Source organism: Pocillopora damicornis, chromosome 4 (genome assembly GCF_964200805.1).
Source record: "Pocillopora damicornis chromosome 4, jaPocDami1.2, whole genome shotgun sequence".
NCBI lineage: Eukaryota > Metazoa > Cnidaria > Anthozoa > Scleractinia > Pocilloporidae > Pocillopora > Pocillopora damicornis.
This window is the reverse complement of record NC_142673.1, coordinates 14660084-14677510: the sequence shown is the minus strand read 5'-3', so window position 1 is coordinate 14677510 and position 17427 is coordinate 14660084. Positions and strand designations below refer to the sequence as shown.

At 38.8% G+C, this 17427-nt stretch overlaps 1 protein-coding gene across 2 annotated transcripts; it reads right to left on the bottom strand.

The window, feature by feature from the left end:
- Positions 1-629: 629 nt before the first annotated feature.
- LOC113675667 (FERM domain-containing protein 5) lies at positions 630-15618 on the bottom strand. Of its 2 annotated transcripts, none has more exons than XM_027192265.2 (15): positions 15414-15618; positions 13834-13938; positions 13129-13171; positions 12440-12521; positions 12071-12115; positions 11066-11118; positions 10270-10390; positions 9791-9878; positions 9168-9256; positions 8165-8228; positions 7645-7733; positions 7120-7203; positions 6009-6077; positions 3279-3543; positions 630-2763 (listed from the first exon to the last, which is right to left on the bottom strand). In XM_027192265.2, the coding sequence occupies exons 1-15, from the start codon at positions 15504-15506 to the stop codon at positions 2560-2562; spliced, it is 1494 nt and encodes a 497-aa protein (XP_027048066.2). In that variant the 5' UTR covers positions 15507-15618; the 3' UTR covers positions 630-2559. The 2 variants fall into 2 exon arrangements, with proteins under 2 accessions (XP_027048066.2, XP_089059025.1); XM_089202899.1 differs by having other exon boundaries at positions 13834-15282; positions 15414-15612.
- Between the last annotated feature and the right edge of the window lie 1809 nt (positions 15619-17427).

The following is a 17427-nucleotide window of genomic DNA, read 5'->3' as shown; positions in this document are numbered from 1 at the left end:
TTGAGGGTGTGGTGAGTGGGGGCGGTGAGGAAAGGTATTTAAGGTTTTCTTGGGCAGTGAGGCCCAATTCGCTGCGTGGCTTCACGGTTGTGATTCCACGAAAACCTCTCCAAATTTTTAGCATTCCGTTAAAGAGGAGATTATTGGGAGGTTAGGGAATTAGGTTTCCGATGGGATCTAGTCCAAAAAAACTCTGCTTGTGGTTAGGGCAATTTCCGACGGAGTGTACCAACGACCGATCAGATCGCGGGCGAATATCACAAGGAAATTATAAGAAAAATGTCTTAAATACCTCTCATTAACTTTAAATTCTTACGAGTGACCATAACAGAATATCGTCCTACAATATCGACCCAATAACAAGCAGAAAAGTGATAAGAATAAAGAAAAATATCATTTAGGGGAGTATTAGTTGATCCAATACCAAATTCTCCAAGCTCACATCGTAAGGGTTGTATGGTAGACAGTAGAGAGGGTTACTAATGAGATCTTCGGAGTGAAAGAGTCAAGAAAAGTCTGAGGAAGGGCAATTCATAAATTAATTTTCTTTAAAATGTTCAGTTTGCTAGGTTAGCTCCTACATCTAGCCTTTCCAGCCATAGAACGTAGTAGGATCAAAATCGAAGACATTTTTGACTCACAACTGAAGTTTTAATGTCAACCACATGCTTTACAATGAAAGTTGGCGAAGTTTATTTCAAAATCCTACAGCAATATAGAGCTTGAACAACCTAACCTTTCTAAGACTGACCCCTTATGGAATGTTTCCACCAAAGAATTCCCTCACGATCACATTAACATTTTTAATAAGCAAATGACAGACAATGCTAAGAAAATACATTTCAGCGAGCCTGTGTACGTTTGCCTACCTAAAAAAAATCATAAGGCTCATACGACTGTTCAAAGTTTTTTGTTTTAAACCGTGTATCGGCCACGTCACATGTAAAAGAAAACGTGAGGTGCTTCTACATCGATGCAAACAGGATTCCTGTCTATTCAAGTCAAGTCGGAGGAACAAGAAATCAATTGGGCTTTGTCTCCGAAAATGGACTGGGCTTACAGTCACTAATAGACATGTTACTCGGAATCGCGTGGTATTCCTGTGGCACCACCACTGAGAAACGTCCTCTGGAAATATGTCGAATGGTTATTCTACTTCTTGATTGGCTAGAAACAAAAATAACCTTTTCCGTAAATTTCGACAAAAATTTACCGACACACTTGCTTCTGCAAATAAGTGACCGTGTGGCTTAAATTGGCCAATACACTGAGAAACCTATGACTTTACGACAAATTCATACCTACACAACAATATTACATACCTGGCCTCTACTTATTTTACATTAGCGCTTCGCTCTACTTATTGAACTAGAAAACATTCAAAATTTATGTCTTAAATACCCCTTGCAGAGGTGCAATCCCCTCAACCTAACAAATCTATCACATTACAAATAATAATTACAACTGATGATATTTAAGTTAAGACACCTCGACCACGTTTGAATTATGTTCCCATATCACGTATGACGCCAAAATATTACATGAGCCAGCAAATGTTGTCCGTGGGACCAATCAATGATTCTTCGCTAAGGGTGGGGGGGGGGGGGGGAAGGAGGTTTAGTCGGAGTTACTTGGAGATCACATGGTTTTCAGGGGGGACAGGCGTGGATCAGTCGTCGCTAACAGAGCATAAGGGAAGGCCTATAGAGAATTGAATACCAATTAAGGTGGGGGGGTCATCAGAATACTACAGAGTCTAAGGGGGGGATCAAGTAAATTTTATCGACAAATTTAAAATCCTCCAGCCCCACCCCCCAGGGGATAGATTACAACCAGAAAACATGACGACAGTTGTTATGATAACCGCTGATAAGCCAATAAAGCATTTAGAGGGAAAATGTTGTCTCCGATGCACGAGTCACGCAAACGCTTAACAGTCTCGTTTTCTGATTCTACCATCCCTAGCCAGTCACGTGCTTGCTTATTGAAGGAATACAGAGTTCCTGCTTTGTCTTTTTACCGAACTATCTTTTAAGCTTAAGATCCTCTGTTTCTTTCACAGAGCAGGGTTGTTTATGAAAACTTCCTACAAATGAGTTTTTGTTATCCAGGTCACTCAAAGAAATATCATTAATTCTCTAATAGAATACCAATTAAGGTGGGGGGTCATCAGAATACTACAGAGTCTAAGGGGGGGATCAAGTAAATTTTATCGACAAATTTAAAATCCTCCAGCCCCACCCCAAGAGTTATGGAAACACTTTTTCATTCCGATCAGATTGTTGCTGCATATAATTATGAATTAACTTCGAATCTCTTCCCGAACAAAGTGGAAAAACTGCCACCTCCCAAAAAATCTTAATTTTCTCTTTTACGAACGGAATTTCAACTGACCGACTTCACCAAGTCAAGAAAAAAACCCATCTAACTAATAAAACACAAAATGGATGAATGGTTGACTAACTAATACGAAGAACTTTTCAACGACAATGCTTGACGATGAATTGCTAGAATTGTACCTTGGCTATTGATTAAAAATTCTCAGTATCTAGTTACCCGTTAGATTTTGTAACCAAAAGATCTGAAGACCCATTTAGCAAGTCCCTTATATGCATCTGTAGACTTGATGTAGCTCTTTCTAGTTTCCCAAACGATGGCAATGGGAATCATTATCAACGCTAGAATGAACATAATGAAAATAAACATCTTAAAGCCATAATTCTCCACTTCTGCGGGACTTGGAGGTGCACTCTTATTGTTGGCCTGCAACACAACGTAGGATAGATACAATTGGTTTTCTTTGTACAAAGGTTCACTAGAATTGAGTATTTAACCATCATCTCCCTAAGAGTGATAAGTACCTAATTTCTCCCAACAGCATCAGCCTTGAATCATTACGCAAATTCCCCTTGTAATTACCGTGGGAAAGGTAGAGAGAATTTGCATACTGATGTTCAGGTGTAAAGGATTTAAGGATCTGCACAGGTCAAAGCCCAGTTTTCGTGGTTTTGAGTTACGTAATTTGAAAGTCATTTAGAGCATTGTTAGAATGGGTGTCGAGAGTCATCCGAGACAACTTTGCTCATGGATTGGTCTAGAAATCACGGGCAATTCTCTCAACCAATGAAGTTCATGACCAGCGTGGGCCTAGAGATGAGTGACGATGAAGACGATTGGGGTCTCCCTCATTAATTCCCAAGCTCTACCCGCCATTTTCTTTTGTCCCAATAAACTGACAGCCTGAAAAATGTTATTTTGGGTCGGGAATTTCGACCCACCTCATTAGAAGGGCTGACGTCAGGGCCCACGTGATTCGTTGCTGGCGGACCGTCAGGCATCTCAAAAGACGTAATACTCTCGTCAGGCGGAGGACTGGGGGGAAAAACTGAAGTTTCGAACCTCTTTAATTCAGTCTCTTCATTCGGAGTGATGTCTCCACCAACTTGGCCGTTGGGAGAGTTAGGGATATTCAGTACTCCGGTACTTTCCGAGATGCTATCCGAGGGAACTTTTATCCGCCGGGAGATCCTTACACTTGGTGCCCTAACAAACCGAAAAAAATCGTGTAAGTGTAATTTTTAACCCAGAGAAAGGCGTCGAACGATGCAGTCAACGGCTAGTAGTTTGAAAACCGGATAAAACAAGGACCATCTTAACTGAGTCCTACTACATTTTGCGCCAAACTTAATTCTAGCGACGACTAAATATTTCTAAAGAGACCATCTCGACCAGATTTCATTCACCACATAATAATTTCTTCAGAACGACGCAAGTCGTCAGTTATTGTGAGACGCGTTAAGAAAACCTGAAATATTTCGTAGAAAAGGTTGTGGTTATTCATCGTGGTGAATAACAATAAAAGATAAGTTTTTCGTTTGTCTCAAAATGTAGTCAAGTGTGATGTAGATCGCGACGTTTCGACTGCATACTGCTAGTCTTCTTCAAGCGATGAGGTCGACTGGTCATCCATGATCTTATGATCTCATGATCATGCATGACCAGTCGACCTCATCGCCTGAAGAAGTCTAGCAGTATGCAGTCGAAACGTCGCGATCTACATCACACGTGACTACATCGTGAGACAAACGAAAAACTTAGCTTTTAAAAACTGAAATGTATGGATCTTGGGTGACGCTGTGCCACAACTAATCCGCAAAACCGCCACAAAATGTCAAAGTAGTTATAATTCTCGAATGACGTTGTTCTGCAAGGGTAAAATAGGGATTGTGTGGACGTTCTAATCACCGTCGAACAAAGGCTCGAAATCTTAACTGGTGATTATTAGAGCTACATTTTATTATTCCCTGCCACAAATAAATTGATAAATTACGCAGCGGCCATTTGAAATGTCGCCATCACGTAGGGTACAGATTATACCAAGAGATATAACATAGTCATCAACCAATCAGAGGGCACATATTCTTATGGCTGATCACCTGCCACCTATTAATCGTTTAAAAAACTGTTAAAGATTGTCCGACGTTTTCCGCGTTAAAAAAATTGGTGAAAAAGAAGACTTCCTTGCATTATTTCTGTTAATAATTCATCTGATAAAAACCAATATGGATCTCATTTGATCCTAACATCACAGCAATAGATTTCAAAATAAATCTAGAACATCAGTAGGTTGGATAACTGGCCGATGTTCGGAAAAGGAAGACAACACTCGAGATAACAGCGGAAATCGAGCCAAGAAAAACCGAAGGAGCCGAACACATTCCGAATAAATGACGAACACACAGAAGAGGTTTCGAATTCTGACTGGTCCAGAAAAGAACCACAGCTATTTCTAAATACGTCCATGATATTTTTCATTGTTCAGCTGTTGTTTTGCAATGAACACTCCTCTCGCATACTTAAACGACAAACGAGCGCTCTTCCGGAAAAAACATATACCAATAAGCTTTTAACCACACGCAATTAAGCTGTCCACAAATCGAAACCTGAGTGCATAAATATTCTCAACCATCGCAAGGTACAAATTCTTATTGCACAACGCACACTTAGGAATAGTCCATGTCGAAGTCAGATTCAATGATTCATCTCAGCTCATTTTCTGACCGGAAAAGCGACCGAGAAATGAATGCCAATTGTTTTTTCTGAGTCTGGGACTGAGAATGAAAAAATTTCGCGCATTGAAAAACAAAAAATACATTTACGACTGCCTTTGAAGCAGTGTGTTGTATTTACGTGTAAAAACTTTCGCCCAACACAATGCTATGAAATGAATGCCCCCTTTCTTTTTTTCTCAGAGTCTGAGAGAATAATGAGATTTTACGTCTCGAAAAAATAATGAATTAATTTACGGCTGTCTTTGAAGCAGTCTGCTGTATTTTCGTGAAAACGAGACAGAAATGAACGCCTCTTGGTTTTTTTTTTTTCTGAGTCTGGGAAAATAAAAAGAACTCCAAAAAAGAAATATGCAAATTTATAGCTGCTTTTCAAACGATCTATTGTTTTCACGCGTAAAAACGTCTTAATTTGCGCACCTTGTCTTTGAAAGCAAAACTCTGTGAATTGTTTTCAAGGTGGGATCAACGTCTTCACATAAAACAAACAATCCAAAATATACCATCGAAATATAAAATGACAACGACAAGAGGAATATTAAAAGACATGGGCACAATTTGCAAAAACATCTGTCGACCAAACGGGAACAGACGTAATCTGCCTTCATCAGAGGATATAAATATGAATCTAGATATCCTTGGACTTGAAATGTGTTTCTTTGGAACAAAACAGAACTGCAGTCTTTACTTGAAAGAAACGGAAATGTTGAAAGTTGGAACGGAACTGGAACAGCTGCTCAGGAAATGGAATCAGGTTGAGGGGATGCATTCGATTTTAAAAACCGAATGGACGTCACTGGGGGCTGCACTGGTCACAGGTAACTGCCCATCAGCGCGATATATATGGCAAACAATGCAGTACGGTGATGCAAGTCAAAGTATACAACTGTACGTATAAATAACTAAGTAAATAAATGTATAACGCTAAAAGGAACTCACCTCTTGATCAGTGGCTCTGGACGACTGATCTTCTCACTTTCTGCGATCAGCTGGTCTTGAGTAGGCCCGCTAAAAGTTCAATAATTCAACAGAAGAATCCACTCTTATTTCTCCACGTAAACTCAACTCTAAAAGCGAGAACTGCTCGCTGCCTTTTGCGCTGAACTGGTTTTAGAACCCAACACAGCAGTAAATTCAAAACAGAAAACCTACTTCAGCCGTATTTACACGCATGTCTTAATATGGAAAACAAGCGTCCAATCAAATACATCTATTTCTATGCAGATCGCCCTCTTAGTACACTAGCGGTCTACCGCTGCCTTTGAGACCTCACCGCCCTCTGTTTAGGCTGCGAGCAGGCTCTGTGTTTGGGTTTCGCCTGACGGAACAGCTGCTTAATATGCCATCGACGGCCGCTTATGGAAAAAAATATTGAAGCCACTGCGAGTGCAATTAAAGAGGTTTTTACAAATACAAAAACAGTTTTCCCCTCCAGAGGTACAAACAATGATTTCACATTCACACCGCGCGAACACAGATTGCACAGCTTAGAGTCGATCGAGGCGTACACAAAATAACGCCCTTAATACCTCAGAATAGTTTTGATTGCATGAGCATTCCAAAGGGAAATACTTTTGAAAATAACGAATTGCCTCGATTGCGACAGTGAGAAGTAAACACTTTCATAAGAAAATTTACAACTTTCTGCGGGAATGAGGCTGTGTTACGTATCTCTGTTACGTGTTCCCTATACATGTTCCTGTCAAGGATCCCTGTGAAGTTCCTTTCCCCTGTTCCTACTACATGTTTCTACAACGCGCCCCTCAATAAGTTCCTTTCCCCTTTTTCCATATTGTGCGCTCCCAAAACATGCCCCTAATAGGTTCCTTTTACCTGTCCCTGTCGCGAGTCATTGTTCCATATCCCTACCGCACCTCTCGGTTCGGTGCCCTTCACCTGTCCCCATTGTGTGTCCCTCTTTTAGGTCCCCACCACGAGTGAATGTTCCCATGAAGTTACCCTTGCCGAATTTTAGATGCCCCGCTCCCGCACAGTGTTCTTGTTGCATACACATATCCCCTTACACGAATCATCGCAGAGACATACTTACATGTACTTATGCTTTGATCTTCTAAAAAGCCTCTGAGGTGAAATTGCCTTTCGTTTGGGCTTTACTACTGGAGTCTCTGAATGACTATTAAGACCAAAAAGACCAAAAAATATTCATGGAACCAAAAACAAGTTACGAGCACAGACTTTTCAAAAACATTTATGTATAAAAAAAATTAAAGTGCAATTAGCCAGCTATCAATCCAATGGCTCCAAGGGAGTCAATGTAGCCCCCACCCCTTTCCAAGACGGGATCTAAGTCCACCGCTAATATCCTAACCAGGGCATCTGTTAACCTTGCCCAATTGAGAAAGGTGCAGGAGGTCGAATGTAAGAGTGCTCTGGGAATGATATTCACCTGTCACCCCCCTCCCCCTTCCCCCTAAGTATTTCATCAAGTTTCTTGGATAGTTCATTTAGAGAGGTTTGATCATTTTTAATAATTGAAATCCCTGAAATCCCAGATGGGTATGTGTCAGTGATGTGATTGGTATGTTTGTTCCAACTTCACTCACTTGATAATTACCTGTAAAATGCAAGATGTTCTATAGCACATTTCCATAAATGCTTGCATGCCAAAGGATCAGGGAGTCTGAAGCCATAGTTGGCCTTGCGCTGAAACACAACAATAACAACCAAAAGGCCAGTTAAAAAGATAAGTTGCCCTCCTGTAGAAACTTGCCACCCAACAGTAAAACAATCATTACAAGATTAACTTTTACTCTGTTATCATAACTTAATCTGCTTTAAATTATAACCCTTTCACTCCTAGGACCTCATTGATAATTCTCCTTACTGTCTACCTTACAATATTAAAGATGTTGGTTTGGGGAATTTGGTACTGTATCAAGTCATAATTCTCACACACAAATATACTATTTCATTCTCATCACTTGTCTGCTTGATTTGTACTGATAATGTAAAGAGATATTCCGTCTTGGTCACTCATGGTTGAAACATTGTACATAGTTCGTAAAACATCTGTCAATTTAATCTTCAAAACTCAAGAATAAACTTAAGGGACGTTATTCTCTTATTTTACTTACATCATCCTTTTGAACCTGCACATAAAAGACTTTGTTCTCATAGGTGCACTTTACAACTTCACTCCTTCAAACAAAAGAACAGAAGGAAAGTTTATTCTTCTTTCAAAAGAGCATATTTGGGAAAGAAAGATAAATATACATATAGCAATTACCTGTCTAGGTATTTCACACCTCAATGGCTGATGATCTATATTTAATATGTTTGGATATGAGCCAGAAAAACTGAGTCGTACACTTGAACTAATTGCTTACTTGCAAACTTTCCAAATAACACTCATACAAATAGGCAAACAAAGTTATCTTTTCTGGTTTTTACTGGTTCTGTTTGAATTTTCCTTTCTTTTGATAAGATCCCACCAGAAATATTTTTTTCCAGCAGTGGGAAAGAACAACAGCAGAGGAAAAAAAAAAGGACCAATTTGTCATTTCACTGTAATTGGAAGTTTCCCTGTAAGTGTTACTTTCACAACAAATTAAATATAAAGAATATGTATAACAAAAGGCAATCTATGACTGCATGTGCCTACTGTTGTAGCAGTAAAAAAGCAATGTGGTGTAAAATGCAGAGGGTAAACAAAACAGCCCATGTTGAAGCCAATTTAGTGACAAAAGGAGGACTTGTTTATAACAGAGTTTGTACACCTGTTAATTGAAAGGCTGTACAGTAGATAGGGCAGGAAATGAATGTGCATCAAATGTATTTTGGAAGGCATAGGAGGCACAAAAAGAAAAAGAGTGAATGAAATTAAATTGAAATGAAAATTGTGGGAGGTGTTTGAGCTTGAAATTTTACACAATTACCTAGTCCCTGGACAGGTGCTGCAGACACAGAGACTCCCATGAAACTAGAGCTATTGAGTTGAAGGATTTGAAACTGGTAACCTCTGATATCAAATTCACCACCCAAAAAGACCACTTTGCTATGCCCTGTCCTCCAATTTACATGACAACAAAATGGAAGATCTGATATACCCTATGTTACAAGGCCAGAGCACTGACTAACCAAACAAATCCTGACACTTTCTTTCCTTCTCTGATGATGGCAATTCCTCCTGGAGTGAGACCAAGGTAGAGTTGAACATTGTCTTGATCCTGTGAATGAAACAAGCATTGATTCTGATATTTAGTATTCTAGAAACCCCTGTGTACATCAAAGTTAAACACAAAAGTACTGCAGAATCTACCTTTCTCAAAGATCAGCTAGCTTCAACTAAGAAAGCAAATCTAATGATGGTTGAGGAAAATAAAGAAGTAGTCTGTGCTTGAGCCAAATGGTTTACCCAGCCAGAGCTTATCCTGGTTTCCTGAGCATGAAGTGAGTATTACTAGGAGTGTTACTACATGTACTTCCCCTGGATGGGATGCCAGTCCATTTCAAGGTTACCCCCCTCCTCCAGCATTTTATCAGGCTACCCTGACAACGTGCTGGTACCCACTCAGACTCCTGGGTGGAGAGGGACACTGTGAGAGCAAAGTGTTTTCCCAAAAACGCCAGTTTTCTTGAACCTTGACCTGTTGTCCCAAGTCCAGTGCAATGATCAATACGCCTCCTTGTTTCTCTCAATGATTATGATGAGGTGGGAAATGATGACAGCATCAATATCACGATGTTAATCTGTCTCATACCTTGCATGGGTGAGGATCCACTCCATACATATCAAGAGCCTTGACTTTGTCAAGAAAGTTCTTCTCAGCTACAGCAGGTACCTGGCCACTGTGAGAGAAAAAACGTTGACATCTGATCAATTAAGGGTCAAATAAAGCTGTTTATTCAAGACAGCTCTTAAATAGTTAGCAAAGTATAAGAATTCTTGTGGGATATCATAGCTTTGGGACAAGCAAAAGTTTCCTGTGAACAAATGTGCCCCTCAAATGAAGCAACAAATGTTACAAATATTTTCAAACAGTGAATAGAGGTGCGCCAAATAAGAGGTTCACTGTATGAACCCATCAACTGCGTTTTTTCAGATGTCCAAAGAAACTACTGTCCTACAGACTAGATGCACCTGTTAACATATATCTATTTATTTCCTGTGAAATAAGTTAGGAGCATGGTTGTGCTACATGCAAGTCTCATTGTAGGAAAGAGCATTTAACAAACTTACGCAAGCTGCTTGTGAATTTCCATAATCTTCTTCTCAAGCTTTTCTGACTGTTTTGGAACAATGCGGAACTCAGATACATAGGAGTCACCATGCTCATCTGGATCATAATCCCCTATCTCACCTATTAACAGAGAAATGAATCAATGAACTTTTATTGAACTTTATCACACTTCTCAAAAGGAATTATAAATATACTTATATCATAGACTTAAATGAAATACCAGGATTTCCACTGTTTTTAAAACATGATATCTTAACTGCGCTCAGTCAAACATACCATCCATATCTTCACGTGTGAAGATTTGAATGTTGTTATAATAGCTAGGTCAATCAACATGGCACTTTTACTTTTCGTGAGGGTTTTATTTAAATTTGCTAACAGTACAAAGTTTGAATTCATTTTTCCTAAGATAAGGTGGATTTTCTGGGGGCTGAGTCCACATGTACGGTACATGTCTGTGACCTCTGCTTTTGTAGCTTTTTCCTGAATATTAAATACTCTTAATCTCAATATGTAATGTATATCTTTAAAATAAACAGAATATGACACGTTTGTTTTTTGATACAATTTGATCTGCTTTTGTTGATAACATCTTATACTTGTTTATTTCAACCACTTGTGAGAGATATTATTGTGCACAGTGGAAGATAAACTTCCCCTTCAATGCTAGTTGTGTGGTTTCCTTTACATATCAGGTAAATCTAGGTCCCTTGCACTTATGCCAAATTCAGTTTATATAATTAAGTAAATCAAATCACAGTGATAATAGAATGATAATTTTATTCTCTGAATTACCTTGCACAATGAAGGCTCCCAGTTCAACCAAATCATTAAATGAGCAAAGGAGTCTGTTACAAATAAAATTGAGAAAATTCTTATTTAAATAGAGTGAAGCATATAACATGATGTTATTGAATTTTGCGTGAGAAGTGGAGAGAGAGTATACTTAAACATCCGCAAAGACACGCCTCAAGTGAACAAAAAAAATCTTGTCATCTGAAAATAATTCTGCTTATTATTGATTAGAAGAAGCCCACCAAGACAGCCCACTCATTGAAAGAATTCTATGATTAATCAATGTGACAGGATCATTCACTTCCTAAATTGTATCAACTAGAATACTTATATGCTAGCATTAATCTGATTGAAGATGCTTATTCCATTTGATCATATACAATATGTTAGTTGAAGCAGACAAACAACAACTACACACAAAGGTTTCCTTGTTATAATTTCTTTCACATGAACCAACACATGAAATATCAGGCTTTTCCCAAAGCCAGTTAGTAACAAGACCAGTAGATCCTTTCCAGAACCAGAGTAAAAATTGCTTCTTTTGGTTCCAATTTGGATATACAAGACATATTAAATTCCGAAAAATGCTCAATTGCCTCCTCCAAAGCGAAATTGAAACTAACAACTCCATCATTTACATTTTCCTGCAGGAGCAAAATGTCCAAATGACACATTTGGCTTGTGATTGACAGCTAGAGCTTAACTGCACCAATCAGGAACACTGTTCATGGGTGAACAGAGTTTTGCAAAATAACATTGACCTCAGGCAGGCATAATCTTCACTCCCCTATCCCCTGCCCCTCTCCTTATTTTTGACTATCAATTGCCCTCTTGGTACAAATCGCTTTCTCTCCTTAGCCTTGCGCTACAATTGAAATCAAAGACAGTGGCCATAGTTTTTGTAAAGAAAATACAGAGCATTGTTTACCAAAATTATACCTGCCCTCCAGGTTAGCAATAGCACAGCCTAACAGAGAACCAGCAAATCTGGTGTACATCTCTTACCTGCCATGCAGAATATCCCTTTTCACTTGAAGGAAAAACTGATACCTAAGTTAACATATAGAAGAATTATTTTATTTCAACAAATCACTTCTTAGAAAATGAGGAAAGTGTTTCAGTACACTCAAACATTTCACTCCTATCCCCTTGTCTGCTTGATATGGTATTGATATTGTACAGAAAAAAATTATCTTGGTCACTTGTGGGAGTTGGAGGCTTAAAACTCCTATTATTTTTCACCTTCAGGTCCTTGGAGGCCATCTACCAAAAAATTTAACCGTTTTATTTCCTAATTTCCCCTGCCAAATTTTCATTTTATGGAAAGGATTACAGAAAATACAATTCCAATTATCATTAACCTGTATAACACACCTGGTTATTTCCTCGTGGAGAGTACTTGGATCAACAGCATAAAACTTCACCCTGAAAAACAACTTGTAGGGAGGCTTCAGAGCTGCAAGTAAAGAAAAACAAACAAAAAGTTTAAATATTAAGCATACAAACACCAACCCATCATCCCCAAGTGATCTATAATGGATCTCTGGTCACTGACAAAACAAACTTGTATGACTACAGCTTCAAAATTACATTTTCTTTAATATTACAAGCTAAATAAACTCAAAACTAGACAAAAAAAACATTACACCATGACAATCATCCTAATTTCCACAAAAACCTTGATTAAGAAAAAAAAGAGAGAGAGTTGAGGAGAGAAGATTGTGTCCAAACTCTCTGGAATATATTTGGAACTTTTCAAGTGTATTTGGAAGTGATCATATCCTGTGCAAAAAAAAAAATGCTGCAATTTCAAGTTAAAAACGAGTGGCTGGTGTTCTACAACACTTGCCCCAACTTTAATCCTAACAAGACCGTCAGTTCAGATCTTAAAAAAGCCAGGAACAACAAACTGCTCTGAATTAGCCATAACAAGGGTGATACAGGTTGAAAAAAACCACCTCGACTTCAGCCCAAAAAAAACCATATAGTATAGAATTCTGCTTTGCTTTAACCAGAAATACTGAAGGTAATCTGAATAAAAATTAGGACTAGAAAATACTTACTCTTCATCTGTCTGATAACACTCTTATTAAGATCAAGCCAATGCTACAAACAAAAAGAAAATGTCAAAATAAATTGGTGATCATTTCTATTCTTCTCATGACTTTTACATTTGATTTAAGGGTGATACTGTGAGGAGAAATTCGAAGCTAGTCACTCTTGGGGACTAAAGAGTTAGTGCATTTGCTCTTTACCAATCTGATGCAAGGTACTTTGTTAAGTACACAACAGGAAAACATTTGTTGAACACAGAAATTATGGTGAAGTTATCATGGGTTGCAATCAAAACTTATTTACTAAAAGCTAATCCACTTGCAATAATGACAATTTAGAGCATGATTTTCAAGGCTCATTGTGTGACAAAGTCCTTCAATTGAGCACGTGTCATTAAAAATCAATGTGCAGATAAGCTTATCTCCTGAGCAATCACGGAAATTAGTGCAAGAAAGGGCGTTGAATTTAAGTAAGACACAAATCAAGACCCTTTTAATTAATACCGCTGTGGGACTTTAACTTTTTTATTTAAAACTAGCGGAAAAAGGGGAATGAAAAGATCACAATTACAAACAAAGAAAAACCTAAATATTAGGAGCTGCAAAAGACGCCATGCCGTAAACAATACTGGCAAACCTCTTAAAGTTCATAAAACAAGCAACTAGTATACATCACCTAATAGATTTCAAAGTAATTTGCACACAAATACGTACCCGTTGTTTAGCATCATCAACAAAGCGAAGACCAAAATAATCTTTCTCCAGCAAATCAAGGGTTTTGCAAACTTCATCAAAGACTGCCTGGCCCTTCACGTCTCGCTGTATTTACAGACAAACAAAGAAGAGTTGATAATTAATCTTTATATTTGAACTGTGAACAGGAGCACCAAGCCCAAAAATACAACATTTCAGGATAACAGGATACAACCCACTACTGCTTCACAAACCGGCCAAATCAACTCGCTTGAGCTACATACAACATGTCACCGTTGATAAAAACCAGCTGGACGTTGCATATTATTTAAGTTTCGAAGGGGCTTCGAGCTGCATAAATTGATGAAGCTGACAACATATATGCAGATGTTTGCCGGCGAGGTAAATGAAAAGAGACACACTGTGATTTGGTGCAATTCCCCAAGACAAAGATTGTTTCTACTTTGATATTGACCACGACTTTTTGTCAATAAACCAGAATTTTTTCAAACTAAGGTTCCTCGAGGTGGAAATTCTTGTGAGCACTCTGGTTTCACGTGCTCACTGCAGAATACAAAGATCAATACCCAAACATCGTACGCAAACAATCCGACACTGTACATTAGCATGTTTCCTTTGACACTCAATTTTTAACTAACTAAGTAAGAAATACTGACAGGTAGTCTGAATAAAATAAGACAAGATCGAATAAAGTAACTCCACGAGCAAAAATCTTCAACCTCGTTAAGTCACGCTTGAACAAGTTTAAGACGATCGCGTGTAACTTCAGCTAGTGTTCATTTCGTCGCTATAGTTCGTGAAATTTCTGTCACTGCCAATATTGCCATCTCTTCGAATGTGTGACTCTAAGCTTTTCTTTAACAACTTACGGACTTTAAACGCATTCGTGTTGAAAATGCTAATTAGTTTTTCCCTAGAACAAAAATGGTTTTAACCACTCCAGAGTGTGTTTGTATGAATCGCATTTTACAAAGCGACCGCGATGGGAAAGTATTATTCACAAAAAGTTTCCGAAATTCTGCAAATATCGGGAGGGCAAGGAGAGAAGTAAATCCCATCGATTTACAAAAAATATGCTAGTCATGACAAATTTACACAATGAAAGATATATGGCAGTTCGATGTTTCTTGCTCATGCACGAACAAACTTTTCGAAGTGTAGAGGGAAATAAAAATGAATTAGGCGAGATTCCACGAACGATCGACACAAACAAAGTTTGAAGACACGCAAAATTCGAATTTATCTCTCCCTATAAAAAGGGAATACGAATTTCGAGGCATTTGCTCCGAATCCACTCCATGTTGCAAATTTATTCCACGAAACGTATTCGTATTTGTTTACTATCATTCCGGTCCTTCGAAAACGCACAGTGTGTCTGAGGTTTAAGCCTTAATGATCCCTACTAAAATTTCAATAAGCGCTTTCCCGACTAAAGCTAAATTACAGGATCTGTTGAGAGAAAACAGGGAAAGATTACAGGTAAGTTATGCAAGTCTGACCGCCATAATTGCAGAAGGAAGCAGCAAAGATCACTTTGATACAGCTCGTCTTTTATTACTTACTCGAGACAAAAATCTTACCTTAAAATCGCATGTCAATTCCGTATCGTCTAGAAGGCTGATTTTACACTGAAACTCTCCCTCTAGGTTACTCCTACTGCCAAACTTTATCATCTTTGGTTGACTTTAGAGTAATTTGCCTGAGCTGCTCATGGACAGGGTTGCACACGGTGATCGGACGCCGAAAGAACTAACCTCACTGCCGCGTTCTTTCTCGTGCTCTCCCAAGGAACATTGCGCATGATCATGAATTTTTAAGAAACCATGGCCCGGATGTAAAAGCCACAGGTGTACGTACACGTTAACTCGCTTAACTCTCACGAATCGACCGCAAAATCTACCGTTCGTTTTCGCAATTTCACAAGGATAGGTTCAATTCGAACGGTTCTGAGGTTACGTTTACAAATCTATTCCGTTAAAAGGAAACTGGGGAAGGTCTCAACGAAGGCATTCTTAGAACATTTTCACCCTCGGAATCAGCAAGACAGCAAGCATTGTTCCTCTTCGAGCAAACGCAAGTGCCTGCAAAAAGCAGCGTTCAACTTTCAAAGAGTACTTTGCACTAACAAGATGGCCGGTAGTGAGGAGGTGGGAGGAGGTAGGTGAGGAGGGTGGTACCGGCAACATCTGGGGAAGGCAAGCATGAAGAGTATAGGACAAGGGATCGAGAAGTTCTCACTCTCTATCCCACCCCGACTCTCCCTTTCCTACTAATACGGCCGATGTGACGTCTCGAGAAAACGTTCTGTTTCTTTTTGTAATCTACGACTTTCACCTGAAAAAAAGGCAATTTGTATTTTTTTTTAAATTTTTAATCTCCCTTTTTATATTTAACAGAAAAATATTGCAGGCAATATGAGGTTAGTGAAGCTGCTATTGAAACTATAGTACATATAATGATGTTGCGTTTCGGTCAGCTTAGCGAAACAATCTAAACAGTTCTCAAACCTAATATCTGATAACGTCGTGTAATTTATGGCTTATTTTTAGCATCACGGCCTCTTCTTACGATTTCTCTCCTTTGTCTCAAGAGAGATAAAAACGATATCTCACCACCGAAGACGCCAGACTATCTTCCCAATGACGAAAACTACGACCATGACAGAAATGAATGTCTTGAATGAAGAGAATGATGATCAAAACCCATCAAAACTCTTTACGAGCCGACCGAGACCTTCCAATTTACGCACTTCGCCTCGTGCGACCCACCAGGCGTAAAATGTGGTTTCATTAAAGGCGAAGCAATAAGACTGCTTAGAACTAACTTTTCAAAAAAACATTTGAAGAGGGCCTTTTGAAATTCAAACAACACCTGAAAGCAAGAGGGTACCCAGAATACATCATAGAAAGGTCTCTGTCAGGGGTCAACTTTGTCTCTGGACAATCGGCTCTTACACATACACAAAAGCCAAAAGGTCACGGACGTTTATTGATTTGTCACAACGTACCACTCGGCCGTTTAAAAATTTAAAACAAATATTGATGGAACATTAGAGTGTGATACACAATAAGCCCTTGCTGTAAACAAGTTTCACAAAACCTCCAATCATCTCCTACAAAAAGAGGGGAAAATCCCTTAAAGACATGTTTGTAAGAGCAAAAATATAATTTGAAGGCGATAATGCGACGCGACCACAAAAGCCACATGGGGAGCGCTTGTCGGTCTGTCTTTACCTTTATTCTCATAATTTGTTGATGAACTAATGAAATGGTAAGCCTGGAAAAATGCCCAAGACCACTCAGAGATTGAAAGTACCCTTTATCTCAGTGCCAGCCTGGAAATTTAATTCGTTTGTGTGCACTTTACTAATTACAATGATGTTGTTTGGTTCACGAAATTCAGAATGTCTGTTACTTTGTCGCATATGGGCGAAGAAAATTTCTAATAACAGAGAATTTCCGTCGGATTTCATCTCTGAAAAGGTCCTTTCCTTTCTGTTATTCTGTTATTGTTGAGAAGAGGGACAATCCGTATCAGAAGAAGAGGAAAGAATAGTTTTAAATTGAGTTTTGTAGTCCTTTCCCCATATTTTTC

Coding starts and splice junctions, on each gene's coding strand:
- LOC113675667 (XM_027192265.2), bottom strand. CDS start 15,506: ATGATAAAGTTTGGCAGTAGGAGTAACCTAGAGGGAGAGTTTCAGTGT. Junction 9,257..9,790: donor TGGATCCTCACCCATGCAAG/GTATGAGACAGA, acceptor TTTCATTCACAG/GATCAAGACAATGTTCAACT. Junction 7,204..7,644: donor GAACATCTTGCATTTTACAG/GTAATTATCAAG, acceptor TGGTCTTAATAG/TCATTCAGAGACTCCAGTAG.